Raw genomic sequence first — 21242 nt, 5'->3', positions numbered from 1 at the left:
TCAGCAGAACTATTCTTCAGGAATGAAGACCAAAAACATTCTCACATAAATGAAATTTAAGTGTATCTGCTACCAGTTAAACCCACAATTAATGTTAAAAAGATATTTTTAGGCTGAGGAGAAGAAACGTCAAATGGACTTAGATCTAAGGAAAAGACCAAAGAACACCAAAAATGGTAAATATAAAATATATATATTTTAAATTTCTTTAAAACACATATAATTGTCTAAAGCAAAAACCATAACACAGTATTATGGGGTTTATATGTACATGTAAGATATATGACAAAAATAGCATGAAGGAAGAACAGAACTATACTTTTGTAACATTCCAGTATTTTTGATGAGGGAGTATAATGTTAACTCTAAATAGACTGTGATAAGGTAAAAATACATGACGCAATCTCACACACACGTAAAAGATGTATAGCTTAAAAAGGTATTACAACATAATACTAAAAAGTATTCAGTTAACTCTAAAGAAGCCACTAAAGAGGAACAGAGGAGTACAACTATGTAAGACAAACAGAAAACAAACAATAAAATGGCAGACCTAAATCCAATCATATAAATACTTACGTTAATATAAGTGGACTAAACACTCCAATTAAAAGGCAGATTGTCAAGCTGGATAAAAAAGCAAGACCCAATTATATGCTGTCTACAAAAGCCACACTTTAAATACAAAGATAGACAAATAATGAGACCGTAAAGAGGTACACAAAAGAAACATGAGTTAGATGGAAATGCATCATTCAAATAGACTTTGCTGCTTCTGCCGGTGGGGGTGGGGGCATGCTGCGGGTGACATGTGGACCCTTCCACCACCATCTAGGCCCTGAGAAGCGGTGACGCCCAGCTTGTCTGCCACCACCCCCAGCATGGACCACGGTGGCCTCCCACCCTTCCAGCTATGGCACCGAGCCCTTTGGCGCCTACTCACAGAACCAGCCACGCCCACCTTCCAACGCCCTCATGCCATGGTCTGCCAGGAGCCTGGTGGGGGGCGGAGCCAGACCACAAGCCTTCCCACTCGAGGAGCACACCTCTTGCTTTGGCCTTCGAGGCGCCCACCTCCCAGCCTGCTCCTCTCCTCTCCGCCGCTGCTGCTGGCGACCAGAGTCAAGTCCCCCTGGACACGTGGCATGCTACCAATACAAAGGAGAAGGTGGTCCACCCGTGTGGTGGGGGCAGGTAGGCCAGCTCCATGAAGGTCAAGGGCCACTGGGGCTGTGACAGCTTCAAGGCCAAGCAGAGGAGGTGCTGTCTTGAGCCACCAAGGCTCCTCCGGACCCAGGGGGTGACAAGGGTCCCCTACTGCTGAGGAGGGCCGCGCCTCGGCTGGTGAGGATGTGGACCTGCTCTCCGTGTCCGAAATGGTGGCTCTGGTGGAACAGCGGGCTGCCTCGGCCCTACGAAGCCCGCCCCTGTGCCTGTGGTCTTTGTGTCGCCGGAGCAAAGCGGACCAGCCAAGGGGCTGGGGTTCGGACAGTGGTCTGATGGTGGGGACTGCAGCCATGCAGTGGAGGCAGTGGCCCACTTCGAGGCCCAGAGGGAAAGCCCTGCCACCAAGGGTCTCCTCAGGAGGAGCGGCCTGAGCGGCCCAGGTGAGATGCGCATTGCCTCCTGCACCTCCAGCAACCAGGAGCCCCAGCGGCCAGATTGTGCCTACCCTGACAGCCCAGGCCCCGGCTCCATGCCAAGGACGAGATCGCCTGCGACTTGTGCCAGCTCACCAGCTCCTCGCAGGATGCCCTCCCCAGTAACGTGGAGTTCCTGCTGGCCAGGGTAGAGGAAGCTGGTGAGAGGAAGAGCCCGGCCGCCGCCAGGCCCGAAACACCCCCTGTGCGCCCCCTCCACCACCGGCCTGGGACTGCGGGGCCCGGGGCTTCCACACGGATGTGGTGGTGACCAGCGTGGAGGATGCGTGCACCTTCTTCGGCAAGGACGGGCCAAGAATGTGGAGGAGAAGACTGTGCCTGACAGTCGCCTGAGGAGCAGCATCCACCCGGCCAGCTCTTCCTCCCGTCCCGCGGGCCACACGAGCCCCCCAGCCGACTTGCCAGCCACAGCGCCACCCCAACGACACCGAGGGGCAGCGGACCCCTCCCTGCACCTGCACCGGCCCGTGTCGCGCGACTCCCTGGAGACCTGCTTCAAGACCCAGCAGTTGCTGGAGCCCGACATGCTGGTCAAGCTCCCGCTTCCTGGCAGCCCTCAAGTGCACCTGCCACCACTTCGCGGCGTCACCCAGGCGTTCGGGCCGCGGACCTGCGCTGCAGCCCAGGAGACGCCCTCGCAAGCAGTGCTGCAAGAGATACCAGAAGGGCGACTCGTGGCTCTGCCGCTGGCACCCCCAGCCCTGCCACCACGACCTGCCTTCCGCACGTCCTTGCTGATGTGTGGCCGCCAGCCGACCGCGAGATGCCTGGTTGCCGCCCGGGCCTGCACGACAACAGGTGGGTGCTGCCCTGCCACGGGCCAGGAAAAGGGGAGGTGAAGCCGGGGGAGGGGGGAGAGCCCACCATGTCTGAGCGTCAGGACCGGTTTACTAGCCCACATCCCCATCCAGGCGGCGTGGATCCCCTTCCAGAACTGAGCGGGGTTGGTGATGACACAGGAAAGTACTGTGAGTGACCCCGATTGGTTTTCTACTCCAGACCCAGGCAGGGCCGAGGACCTTCCCACAGGGTTGTGTTTCCAATGAGCATCTCAACTCCTCCTCCACTGGCCCCAGCTCCCTCCCTGTCGGCTTCACACCCCAGGGGCCTACAGCAGGGAGCAGAAGGCCATACCTTTGGTACCACTTAAGGGTTCCCTCAGAACGGCGCCCTTCCACTCCCTCGCCCCCAGCCCTTCATCTTTGCAGCCCGTTTCCTACCAAGAGGCTGCTGCGCCTGAGGTTAGTACCTCTCCCACCACCCCAAGGCTCGGCTCCCTTAGGAACTGGGGGCCACCGGATCACGGGTCGAATTTGGCATTGCTTTCATGATGGCCTGCTGTTTCCAGATGCTTCCCCATTAAGGAAGTTTTTAAAAATCGCTGTGTTCTCTTTAACCTCAAGCTACCAGTCTCTCCTTGTTTCCTATGGGGAAGAGAAAAAAATGTTCAAGTAGAGAACTCCCCCATTATTTAAGTTATCGCCATCACTCTCTCCTCCCCCCATAAAGCTGCGAAGCCCTTCACCCCGCTCCCGACAGCATGGGGGTGCCAGTGGGCAGGGACTGTGGTTTGCGTTTCTGGACTGTTTTTCCTTCTACTCTGGGCACTTGTTCAGGTGTAGCGGTCTCCTGAACCCTGGCTACTAGTGTTTCTTTAGAATCCTTGGGTCAACCGGGACCTTGATTTTTTTTCTTTTGGTGGGGGGGGGCCGGTTGAAGTCTCACTCTGTTGCCCAGGCTGGAGTGTAGTGGCATGCTCACAGCCACCGTAGCCTCAACTTCCCAGGCTCAGGCGATCCTTCCGCCCCAGCCTTCCAAGTAGCTGGAACTACAAGCAGTCCGGCTAATTTTGTGATTTATTGTAGAGGCGAGGTCTTGCCAAGTTGCCCGGCCGGTCTCGAAATCGCAGGCTCAGGCAGTTTACTCACCTCGGCCTCCCAAAGTGCTGGGATTACATGTTGAGCCACAGAGCCCAACCGGGACCTTGATTTTCAGACAGTTTGGTCTGGAGTATTTTGTTTGTTTTGTCTGGGAGTTTTTTTCCCCCTCACCATTGTGGTTCTGGAAGCTTCTAGCATGTGGCGTCCGACCAATTTTGAATTGGTCCTTTCTATAAAATCAATATTTATTTAAAAAAACCAAAAAAACAAACCAAATAGACTTCAAGTCAAGGAGTCTTATCAGAGATGAAGAGGAACATTTTATCATTATGTATCTGTCAACTCATCATAATAAATGTGTTTGTAGCCAACAACAAAGTTTTAAAATAATTCAGTAAAAATATAAGTGAAGAAACACATTTTAGGAATATTTAAGGACGAAATAATACTAATATTTCAGAATACTAATATTTCAGAATATTCTGAATATTTCAGAATACTAATACTTTAGAAATAATACTAATATTTCTTTCACAAAACAGAGGAGGGAATACTTCTCGGCTTATTTTGTGAGGCTAATGTAATTCTTTTTTTTTTTTTCCCCCAGTCAGGGTTTTACTCTGTCACCCAGGCTGGATTGTAGTAGCATGATCACAGCTCACCACAGCCTTGACTTCCTGGGCTCAGATTATCCTGCCTCAGCCTCCTGAGTAGCTGGGACCACAGGCACGTAGCACCATGCCTGGCTAATTTAAAAAAAAAAAATTACTTTGTAGATTTGAGGTCTTGCTATGTTGTCTAGCCTGGTCATGAATCCCTGGGCTCAAGCAATCCTCCTGTCTTAGCTTTCCAAAGTGCTGGGATTAGAGACATGAACTACCATCCTCAACTGTGGCTAATGTAATTCTTATAACAAAACCTGACAAAATCATAAATTATAAGAAAATAATAATATAAAACTAATATTCCTCATAAACACAGACACTAATATCCTTTAGGAAATATTAGCAAATCAAATCCTGTAATATAGAAAAAGAATAAAACATCACAGTCAAGTGGGGTTTATCCCAGAAATACAAGACTGGTTTAACCTTAGAAAAATCAACCACTGTAATTCACCATGTTAGCAGAATAAAAGAATAAAATATCACCTCAATAGATGCAGAGAAAGCATGATAAAATTAAAACACTATTACGAAAACTCTCAGCAAACTAGTAACAGAAAGGAACTTCATAAAGTTCCTTTAAATATAAACTTAAAAAAATAGTATATAGAGGGGCATACTAAAACTCAAAGCTAATACTATATTAATTATGAAACACCAAATACTTGCTTCAGAAGATTTGAAACAAGACAAGTATGTCTTCTATCACCACTCTTACTCAGTTTTGTACCAAAGGTCTTAGCCAGGCTAACAGAAGGCATAAAGATTGGAAAGGGAGAATTAAAACTGTTTCAATTTATGGCAACATGATAATTTACATATATAGACAATTATAAGGAATCTACAACAAAATTTTTAGAAGTAATAAATGAATTTTTACAAGCTCTCAAGATACAGGTAAAATACAATTGTATTTCTATATGTTAGTGGCAAACAACTGAAACATAAATTTAAAATTTCTATTACAATAGTATCAAAACAAATAAAATGCAAGAAAAAAATTTAAGAAATGCATAGTCAACTTATACATGAAGAGATATGTAAGATATATCAAGGAATTGTAATGTATGAACCTTATTTTTTAAAAACCATTCAACACGTTTGACTACAGTCAAAACCATAATGACACAGCAAAGGAAACAATCAACAAAATGAAAAGGCAACATATGGAATGGGAAAAAATATTTGCCAATAATACATCTGATAAGGTGTCAGTATCCAAAATACATAAGGAACTTATACAAGTCAACAGCAAAAAAACAAATAACATGGTTTTTAAATGGGCAAATGACCTGAACAGGCATTTCTCCAAAAAAGACATACAAATGGCCAACAGGTATATGAAAAAGTGTTCAATATCACTAACCATCAGGGAAATCAAAACCACAAAGAGCTATCACCTACATCTCTGTTCCCACCATGATAAGAGGAAGCAGGTACCAGGGGGGTGTGGAGAAAAGACAACTCTTGTGTACTGTTAGTAGGAATGCAAACTGGTGCACCCACTATGGAAGATAGCATAGAGGCTCTTCAGAAAGTCAAGAATAGAACTACCATATGAACTAGCAATTCTATATCTGATTACATATCCAAGGGAACTAAAACCAGGATCTCAAAGAGGCATCTGCATCACAATGTTCACAGCAGCAGCATTATTCACAATAGCTGATATGGAAACAACCTCAATGTCCACAGACAGATGATAAGATAAAAGAAGTGTGGCGTATTCATACAATAGAATATTATTCAGCCAAAAAAAAAGAAGGAAATCTTGCCATTTGTGACAACATGGATGAATTTGGAGGACACTATGCTAAGTGAAATAAGCCAGACACAGTAAAAGACAAATACTGCCTGATTTCATACATATGTAGAATCTAGAAAAGTTGTACTCACAGAAGTAGAGAGTAGGATGGTGGCTGCCAGGGGCTGAGGACTGGGGAAATGGGGAGATGTAGCTTGAAGGTACAAATCTTCAGTTATAAGATGAAAAAGTTCGGGGATCTAATGTACAGCATGGTGCCTGTAGTTAATAACACTGGACTGCACACTTGAAACATGCTAGCAGAGTAGATCATAAGCATTCTTACCACAAACACACACAAAAGGTTAACTACATGAAATGATGGATGTGTTAATTAGCTTGAGTTTGATTACAGTGATCATTTCATATATCTAATCATCACTTTGTACACCTTAACTATACACAGTTTTGTTTTTTTTTTTGAGTTGGAGTCTTACTCTGCCACCTAGGTTGGAGTGCAGTGGCACGCTCATGGCCACTGCAGCCTTGACCTGCTGGGCTCAGGTGATCCTTCCACTTCAGCCTTCCAAGTAGCTGGAACTACAGGCACGTGCTACCACACCTGGCTAATTTTTTGATTTATTGTAGAGATGTGGTCTCATCAAGTTGCCCAGGCTGGTTGCAAACCTGTGGGGCACAGGCAATCTTCTCACCTTGGCCTCCCAAAGTGCTGGGATTATAGGCGCCCGACCAACTATACCCAATTTTTATTTGTCAATAAGACCTCAACAAAGCTGGAAAAACACCCACAATGAGATAGCACTTCACACCAAGGATGGCTAGAATGAAATGTCAGATAGTACAAGTGTGGGTGAGGTTGTGGGGACACTGGAAGCTTCATACGCTGCTGGTGGGAATGTGAAATGGTGCAGCCACTTTTGAAACACCATCAGGCAGCTCCTCCAAAGGTTAAGCATAGAGTTACCATATAAGCTAGCAATTCTACTCCTAGGTATCTGCCCAACTGAAGTGAAAACACACGTCCACACAAAAACCTGTACATAAATGTGCAACATTGTCCATGACCAAAAGGTAGAAACAATCCAAATGCCCATCAACTAATGAGTAGACAAACAAAATGTGATATATCCATGCAATGTCTACTATTTGGTAATAAACAGGAATCAAGTACTAATACATGCCATGACATAGCAGAACCTTGAAAATATTATGCTAAGTGAAAGAAGCCTGGCACCCTAAATTGTGTATCTTTAAAATATATGATTTCATATACCTATACACTATGAAATGATCACCCCGATCAAGCTGAAGCTAATTAACACATCTGTCACCTCATGTAGTTATCTTTTTTGTGTGTGTATGTGGTTGTATAACATATGATTCAATTTACAGGAAATATCCAAAAGAGGCAAATTTACAGAGACAGAGAGCAGATTCGTGGTTGCCAGGGACTAAGGGAATGGGGAGAATGGGGAAAGACTGCTCGTGGAATTTTTCGGGGGGTGAAGAAAATATTCTAAAATTGACTGAAGCGAGAGCTGCACAATTCTCCATTTTTGTATGACATGGGAAATTTTCCACAGAAAAAAATTATTTTAAAACCTTTAAAAAAAAAGCAAAGAAAAACTCAACCCTAGAAACCCTAGAATCTGCTGTGTTCACCATGAACATAGACCCAATCTTAGGACTTGAAATCTTGACAATCCAAAATGATCTGCTGTTGATCTGAAGATGCCACCTGAGGACCAAATTGACACGCTGGCACCAACCAAAGGGGAAAGTCAGTTCATTAGGTGTGCAAAGCCCAGGCAGTCACAAACGCCATTGACCAATGCCAGCTCACTCTCTGGATCCTTTCACGAATCCTAAGTTAAAAGAAGACTTCGCACTGGTGTTGTACTTACCTGGTGTTCACAGTGTTTGCAGACCATATTACTAGTAAGTCTTCCATGAAAGGGATGCTGAGACTTCCAGTGATTGGACGTGGGGTGAGGTGACCCTGGAATGCAAAACATCTTTTGATATGTCACTTTTAGTCCTTTGACACCAATCTCAAAATTCACCCTCCTTTTTAGTATGTGGTAGAAACTCTCTTGAGAAAAAATGTTCTTGTAAGTACACTGAATTTGCTTTCCTCACTGACTTCCATACAAAAGACATCCCAGTCCTTCACAGATCTTTACATATGGTTTCTGTATAATGGCCACAGCCACATTTTTAAAAAGGAATTTGTGTTTTACAAACATATGTGTAAAATGTTTTGAGATTTAAGAGAAGGACCCACGAGTGAACAATAAAGTGAGAAAAACTTTTTTTTTGAGTTAGTCTCACTCTGCAGCCTAGACTGGAGTGCAGTGGCATGCTCACAGCTACCCCAGTATCGATCTGCTGGGCTTTGGCGATCCTTCCACCTCAGCCTTCCAAGTAGCTGGAACTACAGGCACGTGATACCACACCTGACTCATTTTTTGAATTATTGTAGAGACAAGGTCTCATCATGTTGTCTAGGCTAGTCTAAAACTTGCAGGTTCAGGCAGTCCTCTCGCCTCAGCCTCCCAAAATGCTGGGATTACAGACTTGAGCATCCGTGCCTGGCCGAAATAAACTTCCAAAATAAGCAGAATGAGTAAGTTCTGAAAAACTGAGATTTTCTTTGGCTAGGATGAGGGTTAGGAGAATAAACGCTCATAGAAATACAGGGTCTGATGTTGGGCAGCCTTTGGTGGGGTCCTGCCTCTGCATCTTACTAGCTATATGTCCTGGGAAGTCATTTTATCTCTGTAAGCTTCAGTTTGCTGGAAATTGGGATAATTATTACCCATGATCTTTGTATTATCAGCCTATTAAGAGTTGTGAGGTTTAAATGAGATACTACAGCTGGGCACAGTGGCTCATGCCTATAATCCCAGCACTTTGGAGGCAGAGGAAAGAAGACTGTCTGAGCCCAGGGGTTCCAGAACAGCCTGGGCAACTTGGTGAGACCTCGTCTCTACAAAAAATCAAAAAACTCACTGGGCATGGTCGCGTACACTTATAGTTCAAGCTACTTGGAAGGTTGAGTCAGAAGGATTGCCTGAGCCCAGCAGGTCAAGGCTGCGGTAGCCGTATGCATGCCACTGCACTCCAGCCTGGGCTACAGAGTGAGACGCCTACTTAATCAATCAATCAACAAACAAACAAATGAGATACTGCAGTGCCTGCCACAGAATATACTGCAGCCCAGGCTGGAGTGCAGTGACACACTCAGGCTCACCACAGCCTCGACTTCCTGGGCTCAGGCAATCCTCCTTCCTCAGCCTCCTGAATAGCTGGGACTGCAGGTTATGCCACCACACCCAGCTAATTTTTTAAATTTTTTCAGAGACAAGGACTTGCTATGTTGTCCAGGCTAGTCTTGAATTCCTGGGCTCTTGCCTAGGGCCTCCCAAGTGGTAGGACTACAGTCATGAGCTACCACTGCTGGCCTGTTCTTATTACTTCTAATAAACAAAGGAATTGATTTATTATTATTTTTTTAAGCTCAAGTCTTAAAAAAACAATGATTTCCTCCTAAGGAGGACTGTGATCATTTTCGGTAACAGTTGGCCAAAGGGGACATGCTGAGGACAGGACAGATTCAGCTTACTAAGTTCTTCTCGGGATCAATTCAAGAGGGTAAAATGAAAGCCCCAGTTTGAAGTACAACTAAGCCCATTTAGAAGAAGATGAGCAAGGTGGGTATGGGGGAACACCAAGAGAAGCATTTAAAGCTGTTTCCAGAACACAGGTTCCTTTGCAAGTACATCATGGCTCAAGCTGGCTTGGATGTCACCAGGAAAAAAATAACAACAACCTTTTTAAAACAAGCAAATTACTGTTATATCTAAAAAGTATACATCTTATGCGTTACATTTCAATGGAAAACGACTACCTCTTGTGCGGCAGGTTATTTGTTTGGGAGTTATTTCTGACTGCTGCTGTAGGGGAAAAAAAAGAAACAGACTGAAAACCCTACTACAATTCCTTTTATCACCCTCACTCCCACCCCTAAATCTTACAAGTCTCTGTGCTGATTACACCACTAAAAATTAACATCTTACAAAGCCTATGTTTCTAAAAGCAGCTTAACCCTTTCCACTCAGATGTCCCCTCAGGGGACATCATAAATCTAGCAACCCACTCAGATATCGCCTCTGGGACCAATTTATGCCAATGAAATTTTTCAAAAATGTTTTTTTCCTTTAAGTTTTCCATTCAAATTGCACAAAAAAGCAAACAGAGATAGCATATATACTGAGATATACATTTTAAAAAATCAGCTGGCATTACATAGAAAGAATGTGTGAAATGTTTTCACAGTGGTGCACAGACTGTACTATAAATTACTTCTTCTTATTATTATTATTATTTTGAGTTGGAGTCTCACTCCATCGCCCAGGCTGGAGTGCAGTAGCATGCTCATGGCCACCCCAGCATTGACCTGCTGGGCCCTGGTGATTCTTCCGCCTCAGCCTTCCAAGTAGCTGGAACCACAGGCATGCACTACCATGTAGAGACAAAGTCTCACCAAGTTGCCTGGGCTGGTCCTGAACCCTTGGGCTCAGGCAGTCTTCTCGCCTCGGCCTCCCAAAGTGCTGGGATTATAGGCTGAGCCACTGAGCCTGGCCAAATGACATATTAATGGGGGAGGAAGAAAACAATACTGCATTGTCTGCTCAAATAGAAAAACACCAAATGGAAGACATCAAACAAATTGCCATTGCACATGTATCAACAAACCTCCAATGCATGTCAGTGATGGTTTCATGTTACCAAAAAAAATAGTATACAAAATTTTGATTTTTTGGACATAAATAAGTTCCTCAATGCCCAAAATTCCATTATAAGTCAAATATCACAATAATAAAAGAACTGGCTCCAATACTATACTATTGAATATAAAGTGATTTATTTTCACGCTCATAAAAAAGTGCAGTCAAATTGCTGGTGAGTGATCCGAAAGATGTTGCTGAGTGCAAAGGGTTACTTATCCTCTCTGGCTGGTTATTTTTCATATCCCTTCATTAAATGCAATCCCTTTCCCCAGAATAGTTCCATCCTTTACTGGTGAAATTTTATCAACTTTGCAAATAGTCATACCATTACAGGGAAACAAAGGCTCATTCAGCATTTCTATGGCCCCTTATTCCCCTCTATTAAACAGAAAAAATAACACAGTCTCTCTTTGCAAAGCCAACATAAACTGCAGTAGCGACTCATTAGAAAGAGCCTTGCCAGCCCTAACCAAAGTTACCAAATGCACAGTCTGTAGTTAAGACCCTCCCCTAGTCTCATTCCCACCACCGATTTTTACTGAATCTTACTTTTGATTTTAAGATTGTACAAACATTATACATACTTGCATTTCCTTTACTTAGTAAATATGCTCAAGCTGCACAGAATGTTATACTGAAAACATTAATGGTTTACCTCCAGGGAATGCACATCAAACAAATGTGTGACCCGCGGCTGGCGGTCTCGCTCATCTTCCAGTGACGAGGTAATGACATGGAATAATTCATGAGCGTCCTGTCAAAGGGTAGAGTGTTCTTCAGAGAGGCCCAATGAGGCAAGGGCAGTATCAGAACCAGCACCCGCACAGGCCATCAGGCAGACCCTCTACAGCTAATGTGGGCAGAATTTGCTCTCCATCCTCTCTCTAGTCCCAATGCTCTACATGGTAACAGTCAAGTTCCAGACACTGCCATGAGTAAAGACCCTCAACTGAGAGGCCCAAGGGGAGAGAGAAGGAAAGTCTGGCAGTGCCTTCATGCCCAAAGTCTCTGACCCTCAGTGACTGTTTGGCATGTTACTGAGATGTCCCTGACCTCTACCGCACCTGACTCACACACACCTTTTGCTTATTGAAAATTGTGGTCAAATACACATAACATGGCAGGCACAGTGTCTCACGCCCAGCACTTTGGGAGGCAGAGGCAAGAGGACTGCCTGAACCCAGGGGTTTGAGACCACCCTGAATAACTTGGCAAGACCTCGTCTCTACAATAAATCAAAAAATTTAGCGGGGCATTATGGTGCACGCCTGTAGTTCCAGCTACTTGGAAGGCTGAAGCGGAAGGATCGCCTGAGCCCAGCAGGTCAAGGCTGCAGTGCCTGTGAGCGTACCACTGCACTCCAGCCTGGGTGACAGAGTGAGACTCTGACTCAAAACAAACAAACAAAAACAAATACATATAACATCAAGTTTACCACCTTGACCATCTTTGTGTCCACAGTTCTGTGACATTAACTACCTTCGCACTGTTGTGCAACCATCACCACTATTCATCTCCAGAACTTGTTTCATATTCCCTAACTGCAGCTCTGCAATTCAATACACACTAACTCCATTCCCGCTTCCCCCAGACCCTGGCAACCACCATTCTGTTTTCTGTTTCTAGGAATTTGACTACTCTGAGTACCTCAAATGAATGGACAGTATTTGTCCTTTCGTGGTTGTCCATATGTCACTTAGAATGATGTCCTGAGGTCCATCCATGTTGTAGCATATTCCAGAATTTCCTTTTCTTTTTAAGACTAAGTCAGCCAGGCTTGGTGGCTCAGCCTGTCATCCCAGCACTTTGTGAGGCCAAGGTGAGTGGATTGCCTGAGCCTGTGGGTTCGAGACCAGCCTGGGTAACTTGGCAAAACCTCGTCTCTACAGTAAATAAACAAAAAACATTAGCTGGGCATGGTAGGCGTGCCTGTAGTTCTGACTATTTGGAAAGCTGAGTCAAAAGGATCGCCAGAGCCCAGCAGGTCGATGCTGGCGTGGCCATGAATGTGCCACTGCACTCCAGTGTGGGCAACGAAGAGAGACTCCAACTCAAAAACTAAAAACAAAGACTAAGTCATGTTCTGCTGTATAAAAGTTTTGTTTATCCATCTATCTGTCAATGGACACCTGGGTTGCTTCTATCTTCTGGCTATTGAAAATAATGCTGCCATGTACCTGAATGTACAGGTATCTGTTCGAGCCCCTGCTTTCAATTCTCCTGGTCTGTCCCCAGATGTGGGATTGTTAGGTCCAATGGCAGGGACTACTCTTTAAGGACCTACTCAAACAAACTCTCCCAAAAAGCCCAAGCCACCACTCACTCTTCTGGGAGGGGTGGGGTCTCTCCTCTGATCCTCACTGGGCCCCCACTTCTGCTCTTGGCCTCCCTCCACGCAGTCACCAAAGTGATCTTTTGTTTGAGTTTTTTGTTTGTTGAGTTGGAGTCTCACTGTCTCCCAGCCTCTAATTTCTCAGCTCATGCAATCCTTCCACCTCAGCCTTCCAAGTAGCTGGGACTACAGGGTGCACCACTATGTCCAGCTAATTTTTTTGATTTATTGTAGAGATGAGGTCTTGCCAAATTGCCCAAGCTGGTCTCGAACCTGTGGGCTCAGGCAATCCTTTTACCTCAGCCTCCCAAAGTGCTGGGATTATAGGCGTGAGCCACCGCGTCTGGCCTGAGTGATCTTTAAAAGGCAGAAGACTCTACTCCTCTTTCCCGGGACTTTCACTCCCCTGCTGACTTGGCCCACAAAGCTCCTGTCCCAGGGTCTCAGTCCAAGGGTCCCACATTCCTCCCAGAACCCTCCCCCTCACTCAAAACACTCCAGCCCCTAGCCTTTTGAGTCCATGAACACAACAAGCTTATTCCCATCAGGCGGATGCCCAGGGCTTCACATGCTCCTGCCTCTCATTCTTCAGGTCCCCACCGAAAGAGCTCTCCCCAGGGGGCACCCCAACCAACCCTCCAAAGGCATCTCCACGCCCTGCTACCCCTGCCCAGGCCCAGTCAATTCAGCAGCAGTCCTGCTGAGCGCTCCCTCCACCCTCGGCCTCTGAAGGCTCTGCAGCTCCCGCCTCAGCCAGTATGAGCCAAGTCAGGTCTGCCTGATAACAGCACAGCCTTCCACCCTTCCCCTGCATTCGCCCTTGGAGCCTTCCCTTTCAAGCACAAGTCGATCAAAGCAGTCCCCGTTCAAAGTCCTCTGGCGGCTCCCTGCTACACACAACAAAAGCAACAACTGCCCACGGTCTTCTAGACCCTACCCGTTTGGCTCCCTGCCACCCTCACTAGCTCCTCTCCACACCTTCCCACCCTGGCCTTCCCTCCCTGGCCTCCCTGCTGCTCTCCATAGGTGGCAGTCAGCTTGCTCCGCTGGCTGGGACCCTCTGCCCCAGGCTTCACAGGTCTCACGCCTTCTCCTGCTGCCTGTCTCACTGAAAGCTCGCCTTCCCAGGACAGCCTACCCATCTGGAGCTGGTCTCCCCCATAGCTTTGCTCCTGGCCCCCGGCCCCTCCCCCACGTGCTGTTTATTATTTTATTATTATTATTATTTTACTTTTTCTTCCCTCCTCACTTCCCCCTCCCTTCCAGCCTGTTTATTTTCTGTTAGCACATCCTGAAATTCACCGATTTACTGTTTGCTTACCCACATCTCTACTCCCACCCCCAGACCTGCGAGAATTCCAGTTCACAAGAGCAGGAAACCTGGAGGGCAACCCCACTGCCCTCAAAAGGCCTGCCCCTGGCAGGTGTTCAATAAGTAAGTGTTGCATATAAAAATGAATCCCTCCTGGGTTATACACTGCACTCAGCAAGAGAGTGGGGGGACTCAACAATAACAAGGCAAGGCCTTGCCTGGGAGGCCCTTGACAGCACACGTGGAAAGCCCTGTCACATCAGTGAGCATGGGAGCCTGCAGGAGAAGCAGCTCTTCCTCAGAGGCTCAACAGCCTTCACAGTCAAGGTCCCAGCCACCCCTGAAGCAGGTCCCAAAACAGGATGGGGGCGGATCTATAACCTATCCCCTCAGTCAGCCTTATAACCTATCCCCTTAGTCAGCCCTATATCTACCTGGCCTCGAGTAGGTACAGTATTGCAGAAGAGTGGAACCTCCATGCTCCCATCTGTACAATGGGGATAATAACAATAACTCCTGATAGGGTTACTGTGAGGGTTAAATCAGATGCATCACGCAAATCACTCAGCCCAATGCATCTCCTGTAGCTCTAGCCTGAGACAACAGAAAATATGTTGACGTCAATGAAAGCCGCCTACTGAATGGGTAGAGCACTAACAATGAAGAGGAGGGCAAGGCCTCACACTCATGAAACCAAAAGCTAACTGGCTAAGCCCACCAAACTTAACCTGCCTTGCTTGCTTTTGATCGCTTGCTTCTACCTGATCTTAAACCTCCTACCAGCAAGTCATGTAGACAAACAATATTAATAACTAAACGCCCACTGGCCTTCTCACAGGCAACATCTCTAACTGTGGGTCACTACAGTAAGGGGTGCTTAAGGTTGTTTTTCAAGAACGTGAGGGCAGTTCTTGTCCAGTTCCAGCTGGCTAAGACCACAGACCCTTCACTAGGCCTTTGTGGGTTCCTAAAGAGTGACCTGATGTGTGAGGGCCAAAACCTCCACCCGCAGGATCATGCTAACACTGCCATTTGAAGAGCCCTGGAACTCGATTATGCTTCTGCACAAACCCTGATTACCTTACCATTCCCATCTGCCAATCACTGTCCCCATACCTTAGACCACCCACTTTCCATCCTATAAGTACTCTCAAACCCTATTTTTGGGGAGGGAGATTTGAGATCTGTTCTCTTGTCTTGTTTGGCAGGCAGTCTTGTGAATAAAATCTTTCCTCCTTTGCAAAAACCCATCATCACAGTGATTGGCTTGCTGTTTGTAGGCAGAACGAACCTGGTTCAATATCACTAGATGCTCTGGAAGCCTTCAAAGGGGAAGAGGCCAACGGACAGACATGCTCATCTTTTTCCTGCTCAGTGACTCAGTGACTGCTGTTGGCTGACAATGTTGGAAATACTCCAAGGCTTAAGTGGGTCGTTGACGGTGGAGTAGGACTAAGAGAAGTCATCTGATGTCCTTGGGAACTATATTTCAAAGTCATTCTCTTGGTTTAGAAAAATTCAAAAGGTAGCTAAGCAATTCCAGTTTCCAGAGGAAGGTTTAAAAAGTATTTTCTAAATAGGAAAACTTTTCAACATATAATTAGATTAATTGACTTGCATTTTAAAAAAGTATAGGTATCATCAACATTATGGTTTTTGGGGGGGTTTTTTGGTCTTTTTTTTTTTTTGAGTCTGAGTCTCACTCTGTTGCCCGGGCTGGAGTACAGTGGCATGCTCAGAGCCACCACAGCCTGAAACTCCTGGGCTCGGGCCATCCTTCCACCTCAGCCTTCCAAGTAGTTGGAACTACAGGCATGTGCTACTATGCCCGGATGATTTTTTTATTTTTATTTTTTTTGAGTTGGAGTCTCACTCAGTCGCCCAGACTGGAGTGCAGTGGCCGCTCCCGGCCACCGCAGCCTCGACCTGCTGGGCTCCGGCGATACTTCTGCCTCAGCCTTCCAAGTACCTGGAACTACAGGCGCGCACTACCACGCCCAGTTAATTTTTTGATTTATTGTAGAGATGAGGTCTCACCAAGTTTCCCAGGAGGGTCTTGAACCCGCGGGCTCAGGCAATCCACTCACCTCAGTCTCCCAAGGCACAGGATTACAGGCTGAGCGATCGAACCCAGTGATTTTTTAATTTCCTATAGAGATGAAGTCTCACCCTGCTGCTCAGGTTGGTCTCGCATCCCTGAGCTCAGGCAATCTTCTCACCTTTGCCTCCCAAAGTGTGGGATTACTGGTATGTGCCACCACATCCGGCAATCAATATCATGTTTGTTTGTTTGCTTTGAGTTGGAGTCTCACTCTGTTGCCCAGGCTGGAGTGCAATGGCACACTCACGGCCACCGCAGCCTTGACCAGCTGGGCTCAGGCAATCCTTCTGCCTCAGCCTTCCAAGTAGCTGGAACTACAGGCATGCACCACCATGCCCTAAATATCATGTTTAAAAGTAACGTGTGCTTTCGGATTAAAGCAGAAACAAGAGACAATCTTTAAAAATAAAGGGAGCTAGAAAGCCTTCCCACCTCCCTTTCAAGGCTTTCAAATGCCTCCCACTTCAGCCCCACAGTTTTGGGAGGTCCCAAAGGCCGCCTCCCATTTCTCTGGACAGTGGTGGCAGAAGAAGACACCTACACAAAGCTGGACAAGGTCATCTTGGAAATGTGGCCAAGGAGGACACACCAGCATGCCATTGGAAGCTGAATGTTTCCGTCTTGGAGCTTCACTCTCCTGGCTTCTGCCTCAGACTTGCTGTGGATAATGGTGGTGTGAAGGGAAGAGCATGGCCACGCTCCAAAGAAGGCAGCCACGCTGTAGTTGTGGAAAAGGGAGGTGGGAGTGGCTGAGTGAGGCCTTGGGATTGCTCGAGATTTGGGGCCACTTTCAGCCAAGCTTTGAAGACAGATGTTTTTTTAAATGAGGGTGCATTCCATAAAAGGGTCTCACCTGAACCTGAGCCTCCATGATGAAGCTACCTGCCTCTATCTAAAGAATCCAGGTGTCCCTATCAACTACTGGAGTGCAAAGTCACTCAAGAACTAAAAAGATTTTTGCTCTTTGGCAACTGTGTTCATGCCCTATCCTGCTAACCTTCTACCCACTGGGTGAAAAAGAGTTGTAGTTCCCCTCTGATCATGAATGCAGGAACAAAGTTGGTTCTCTGCTTCCAGAATACCAAGGTTGTCTAAAATGTCACAGAATTGTACACTCAGACAAGGCAATTGCAAGGTGAAGCCCCAAGTCACTAAGAGAAAGGATTCTCCAAGCTAAGACTGCCTGAATGTTGTGCTCACCTGTTCTTCAAATGAAGAGATCTGCCATCGGTACATTCTTAAGACATCCAACAAGCAGCTTGCATCCAAGACCTCATCATCAGTAACTTCTTGGCAGGACAAAGCTGGAAACAAAAAAGTAAGACAACTATTAAATTCACCAGCACAACTAACCAGAAATCCTGCAAAGTATAACATATCAAAGTTACTTAAAAATTTAAGGACTACAAGATGATTCACTTTGGAATCAGACGTCTTTCATAACTATTCTGTGTGGTATGCTATTAGATACTTCTTGTTTGCTGAATGAAGTGAGGCTCATTTTTAGTGAGGTTGCAGCATTTATACAAAGTAACTGATTTCTGGATCTTCAAATTACCATCATCAACATAAATGTATTGCTGCAAGGTTCTTACTGAGTAAAATGATTTGAACTCACAGCTCTCAGGATTGGGAGAGCCTTTCCACATTTAGCTAGTTAACTCCTCACTCGGTACTTAGCTCCTCTCCACAAGGCTCTTTCCCACGGCTATGAGGCCTCTGCATTTCTGATTATCACAGCGAAGCATCAAGCTGTCTGTGGCAGAAAGGGGCTGCTGAGTGGTTAACTTTTCAGTCATAAGTAGATTCAAGCCTAATGAACAAAAATAAAAGTTTGGTGGGCCTATGAATTTATATTATAATTGCATCTAGACCAGGGATTGCCATTTTTCTGTGAAGGGCTAGACAGTAAATACCTTAGGCTTTACGGGCCATATAGTCTCTGTCCCAACTCTTCAACTCTTCTTTTATAGCACAAGAGCTGCCCTAAGCAATACTTAAACAAATGGACATTACTGGATTCCAATAAAACTTTACTGACAACAGATGGTGGGCTGGATTTGGCCCATTAGGTCATAGTGTGCTGATTCTTGATCTTGACCACCCCCTTCCCATAGGACGTTACACCAGATCAGCACTGCTGGAGTGTGGGAGGTGAACCAGAAGCCTGCCATCTCAGGGCAGTTTCTGAAAGTTCAGTGATTCTCCAGATACAGTAGACCAGCCTGATTCTTCTCTTTTACAATGGACTTGAAAGATTTCTGTAAATACTTCAGGCTGCCTCTGGAGGTTTGAACGCTGCTACTTTCCACCCCGATGTGTTCCCACCTCACCCCAGCTGAGCACAACCAGCAATCCTGGGTGGCAACCTTGTGGAGAAGCAACAGCTCTGGCAGCTGGTGATGAGAAAGGCCAGCACTCCTCTCATTAGTGTGCACATACCCTGGGATAGCCCTTTACCCTCCAGGACAGACCAGTACAGCTAGGAAGGGGACTAAGTAGGACTTCTTTCTTCCTCTACACCCCTGAGACAGTCCTTTTGTGAGCCTTCTCCCTCTCCAAGGAACACTTTAAGGTCCTCTTTAACCCAATTTTGCCTGAAATGCTATGGGGAATTCTAGCAATATCCACTAACATTTTCAAATCCTACAATTCAGCAACTTGGCTTTTTCAGGATCTACCCCAGAGAAACACTTGCTTATGTGAATGAGGAGACAGGTGTCAGGATGCTTAATGCAGCCAGCTTCTCTTGATAAGGAACTTAAAATGGCTAAATAAACTGGGGTGTCTTGATATTATCGATGCTGTGCAGCTGTAAAAGTGAATGAGGTTTGCAAATCACACATCTGATAAAGGATTAATATCCAGAATATATAAATTCAGAACTCCCAAAACTCAACAAAAACTTCCTAACAACCCAATTTGAAAATGGGTAAAGAACTTGAACAAGACATTTATCCAAAAAAGATACACAAAATGGCCAATAAGCAAATGAAGAGATGCTAACCATCACTTATCATTAGGAAATGCAAATTAAATGAGATATTATTTCACATTCATTAGGAGGGCTACTATTAAAAAACAAAACAAAACAGAAAGCAAGTGCTGGCAAGGATTTGGAGAAACTGGAATCCTTGTGCATTATTGGTAGAATTATAAAATGGTGCAGCCTCTGTGGAAAACAGTATTGCAGCTTTTAAAAAACCAAACAATTACCATTTGGTCCATCAGCTTTGCTTCTGTGTATTCACAGAAAACAACTGAAAGCAGGGACTCAAGCAGATATTTTTACTAATGTTCACAGCAGCATTATTCATATAGTCAAAAATGGTAATAACCCAAGTGTCCCTTGACTGATGAACAAACAAAATACTGTATACACATACAATGGAATACTATTCAACCTTAAAAAGGAATGAAATTTTGATACATGCTATAACAAGGATGAAACTCGAAGACATAATGCTAAGTGAATTAAGCCATTTACAAAAGGAGATCTGAGTCAAACTCACAGTGATGGAAAGTAGAACAGTGGTTATCAAGGGCAAGGGATAGAAGAAATGGATGATGTCATTTGTTATTTGTTTTTTGAGTTTCCCAGGCTGGTCTCGAGCCCATGGGCTCAGGCAGTCCACTTGCCTTGGCCTCCTAAAGTGCTGGGATTATAGACTGAGCCACTGAGCCTAGCCAAAGCTGTTGTTTAATGGGCACAGAATTTCAGAATGGGATGATGAAAAGCGTTCTAGAGTTACGCGGTGGTGATTATCGCACAACATGGCTGTACTTAATGCCACTGCACTGTACACCTAAAAATGTAAGTTTTATGTTACAGATATTTACCACAATTTTTAAAAATGGGCAAAGGATATGAGCATGCAATTTGCAGAAGACAAAATATATGACCATTAATCTCACAAAAAGAAAATGAGGTAGTACTACATGTACTGAAATGGGCATTTCTCTAGTGCCTATTATATTATTTGGTCATGAAAAACAATGTTATCATTTCTATGAGTACAAAGAAATGTACTCCAATGAACAGAAAATGATTTGGAAGGATGCACTCATAGTTTCCCTTTGGGAAGGAAGAAGGGAAGCAGGATTAGGGTAGTGATAAAACGGACTTTGGGCCAGGCGCGGTGGCTCAGCCTGTAATCCCAGTACTTTGGGAAGCTGAGGCAAGAGGACTGCCTGAGCCCGGGGGTTCGAGACCAGCCTGGGCAACTTGGCGACACCTCATCTCTACAATAAATCACAAAAACTAGCTGGGAGTGGTGGTGTGTGTCTGTAGTTCCAGCTACTTGGAAGGCTGAGGTGGAAGGATTGTCTAAGCCCAGCAGGTAGAGGCTGTGGTGACTGTGAGTGTGCCACTACACTCTAGCCTGGGTGACAGAGTGAGATTCCTACTAAAAACAAACAAACAAAAACCAAAAACAACTAAGAGACACTGAAAAGCAGAAGCAGAGAAAGAAGCATACATTCTAGGTGCAGCTGCCCAAGGTGGGCTCTGGTTCCTAGCACCAGGTCACATGTGTGAACGGCAAGAGGGCAGTGCTGAGGTCAGGGTGAGGACAACTCCTACCCTTGCAGCACAACACCCCTGTGAACACTGCAGCCTTTAACACAGTCTTTGGACATTTTTTAAAAACAGGCGGAAGGATCGCCAGAGCCCAGCAGGTGAGGCTGCGGTGGCCGGGAGCGGCCACTGTACTCCAGTCTGGGCGACCGAGTGA

At 45.5% G+C, this 21242-nt stretch overlaps 1 protein-coding gene and 1 pseudogene across 2 annotated transcripts in view; one reads left to right on the top strand and one right to left on the bottom strand.

Moving 5' to 3' along the window:
• The first annotated feature begins 756 nt into the window (after positions 1–756).
• LOC103271902 lies at positions 757–2637 on the top strand (annotated as a pseudogene).
• A 4759-nt stretch (positions 2638–7396) lies between these two features.
• The window catches only part of LOC103271901 (ubiquitin carboxyl-terminal hydrolase 30), a 22629-nt gene continuing 8783 nt past the window's right edge, over positions 7397–21242 (bottom strand). For both annotated transcript variants that reach the window (XM_008069406.2, XM_008069407.2), the window contains exons 4-7: positions 17710–17813; positions 11420–11518; positions 9882–9927; positions 7397–7970 (exon numbers count right to left, since the gene is read on the bottom strand). In XM_008069406.2, coding sequence (XP_008067597.1) covers positions 7837–7970; positions 9882–9927; positions 11420–11518; positions 17710–17813 — 383 coding nt within the window. In that variant the 3' untranslated portion in view covers positions 7397–7836. The remainder of the gene's footprint in view (positions 7971–9881; positions 9928–11419; positions 11519–17709; positions 17814–21242) is intronic.

This window comes from Carlito syrichta, unplaced genomic scaffold (assembly GCF_000164805.1).
Source record: "Carlito syrichta isolate Samal-C Ts95f unplaced genomic scaffold, Tarsius_syrichta-2.0.1 Scaffold311991, whole genome shotgun sequence".
In the NCBI taxonomy this organism is placed as follows: domain Eukaryota; kingdom Metazoa; phylum Chordata; class Mammalia; order Primates; family Tarsiidae; genus Carlito; species Carlito syrichta.
This window is presented reverse-complemented; position numbering and strand designations above follow the sequence as displayed.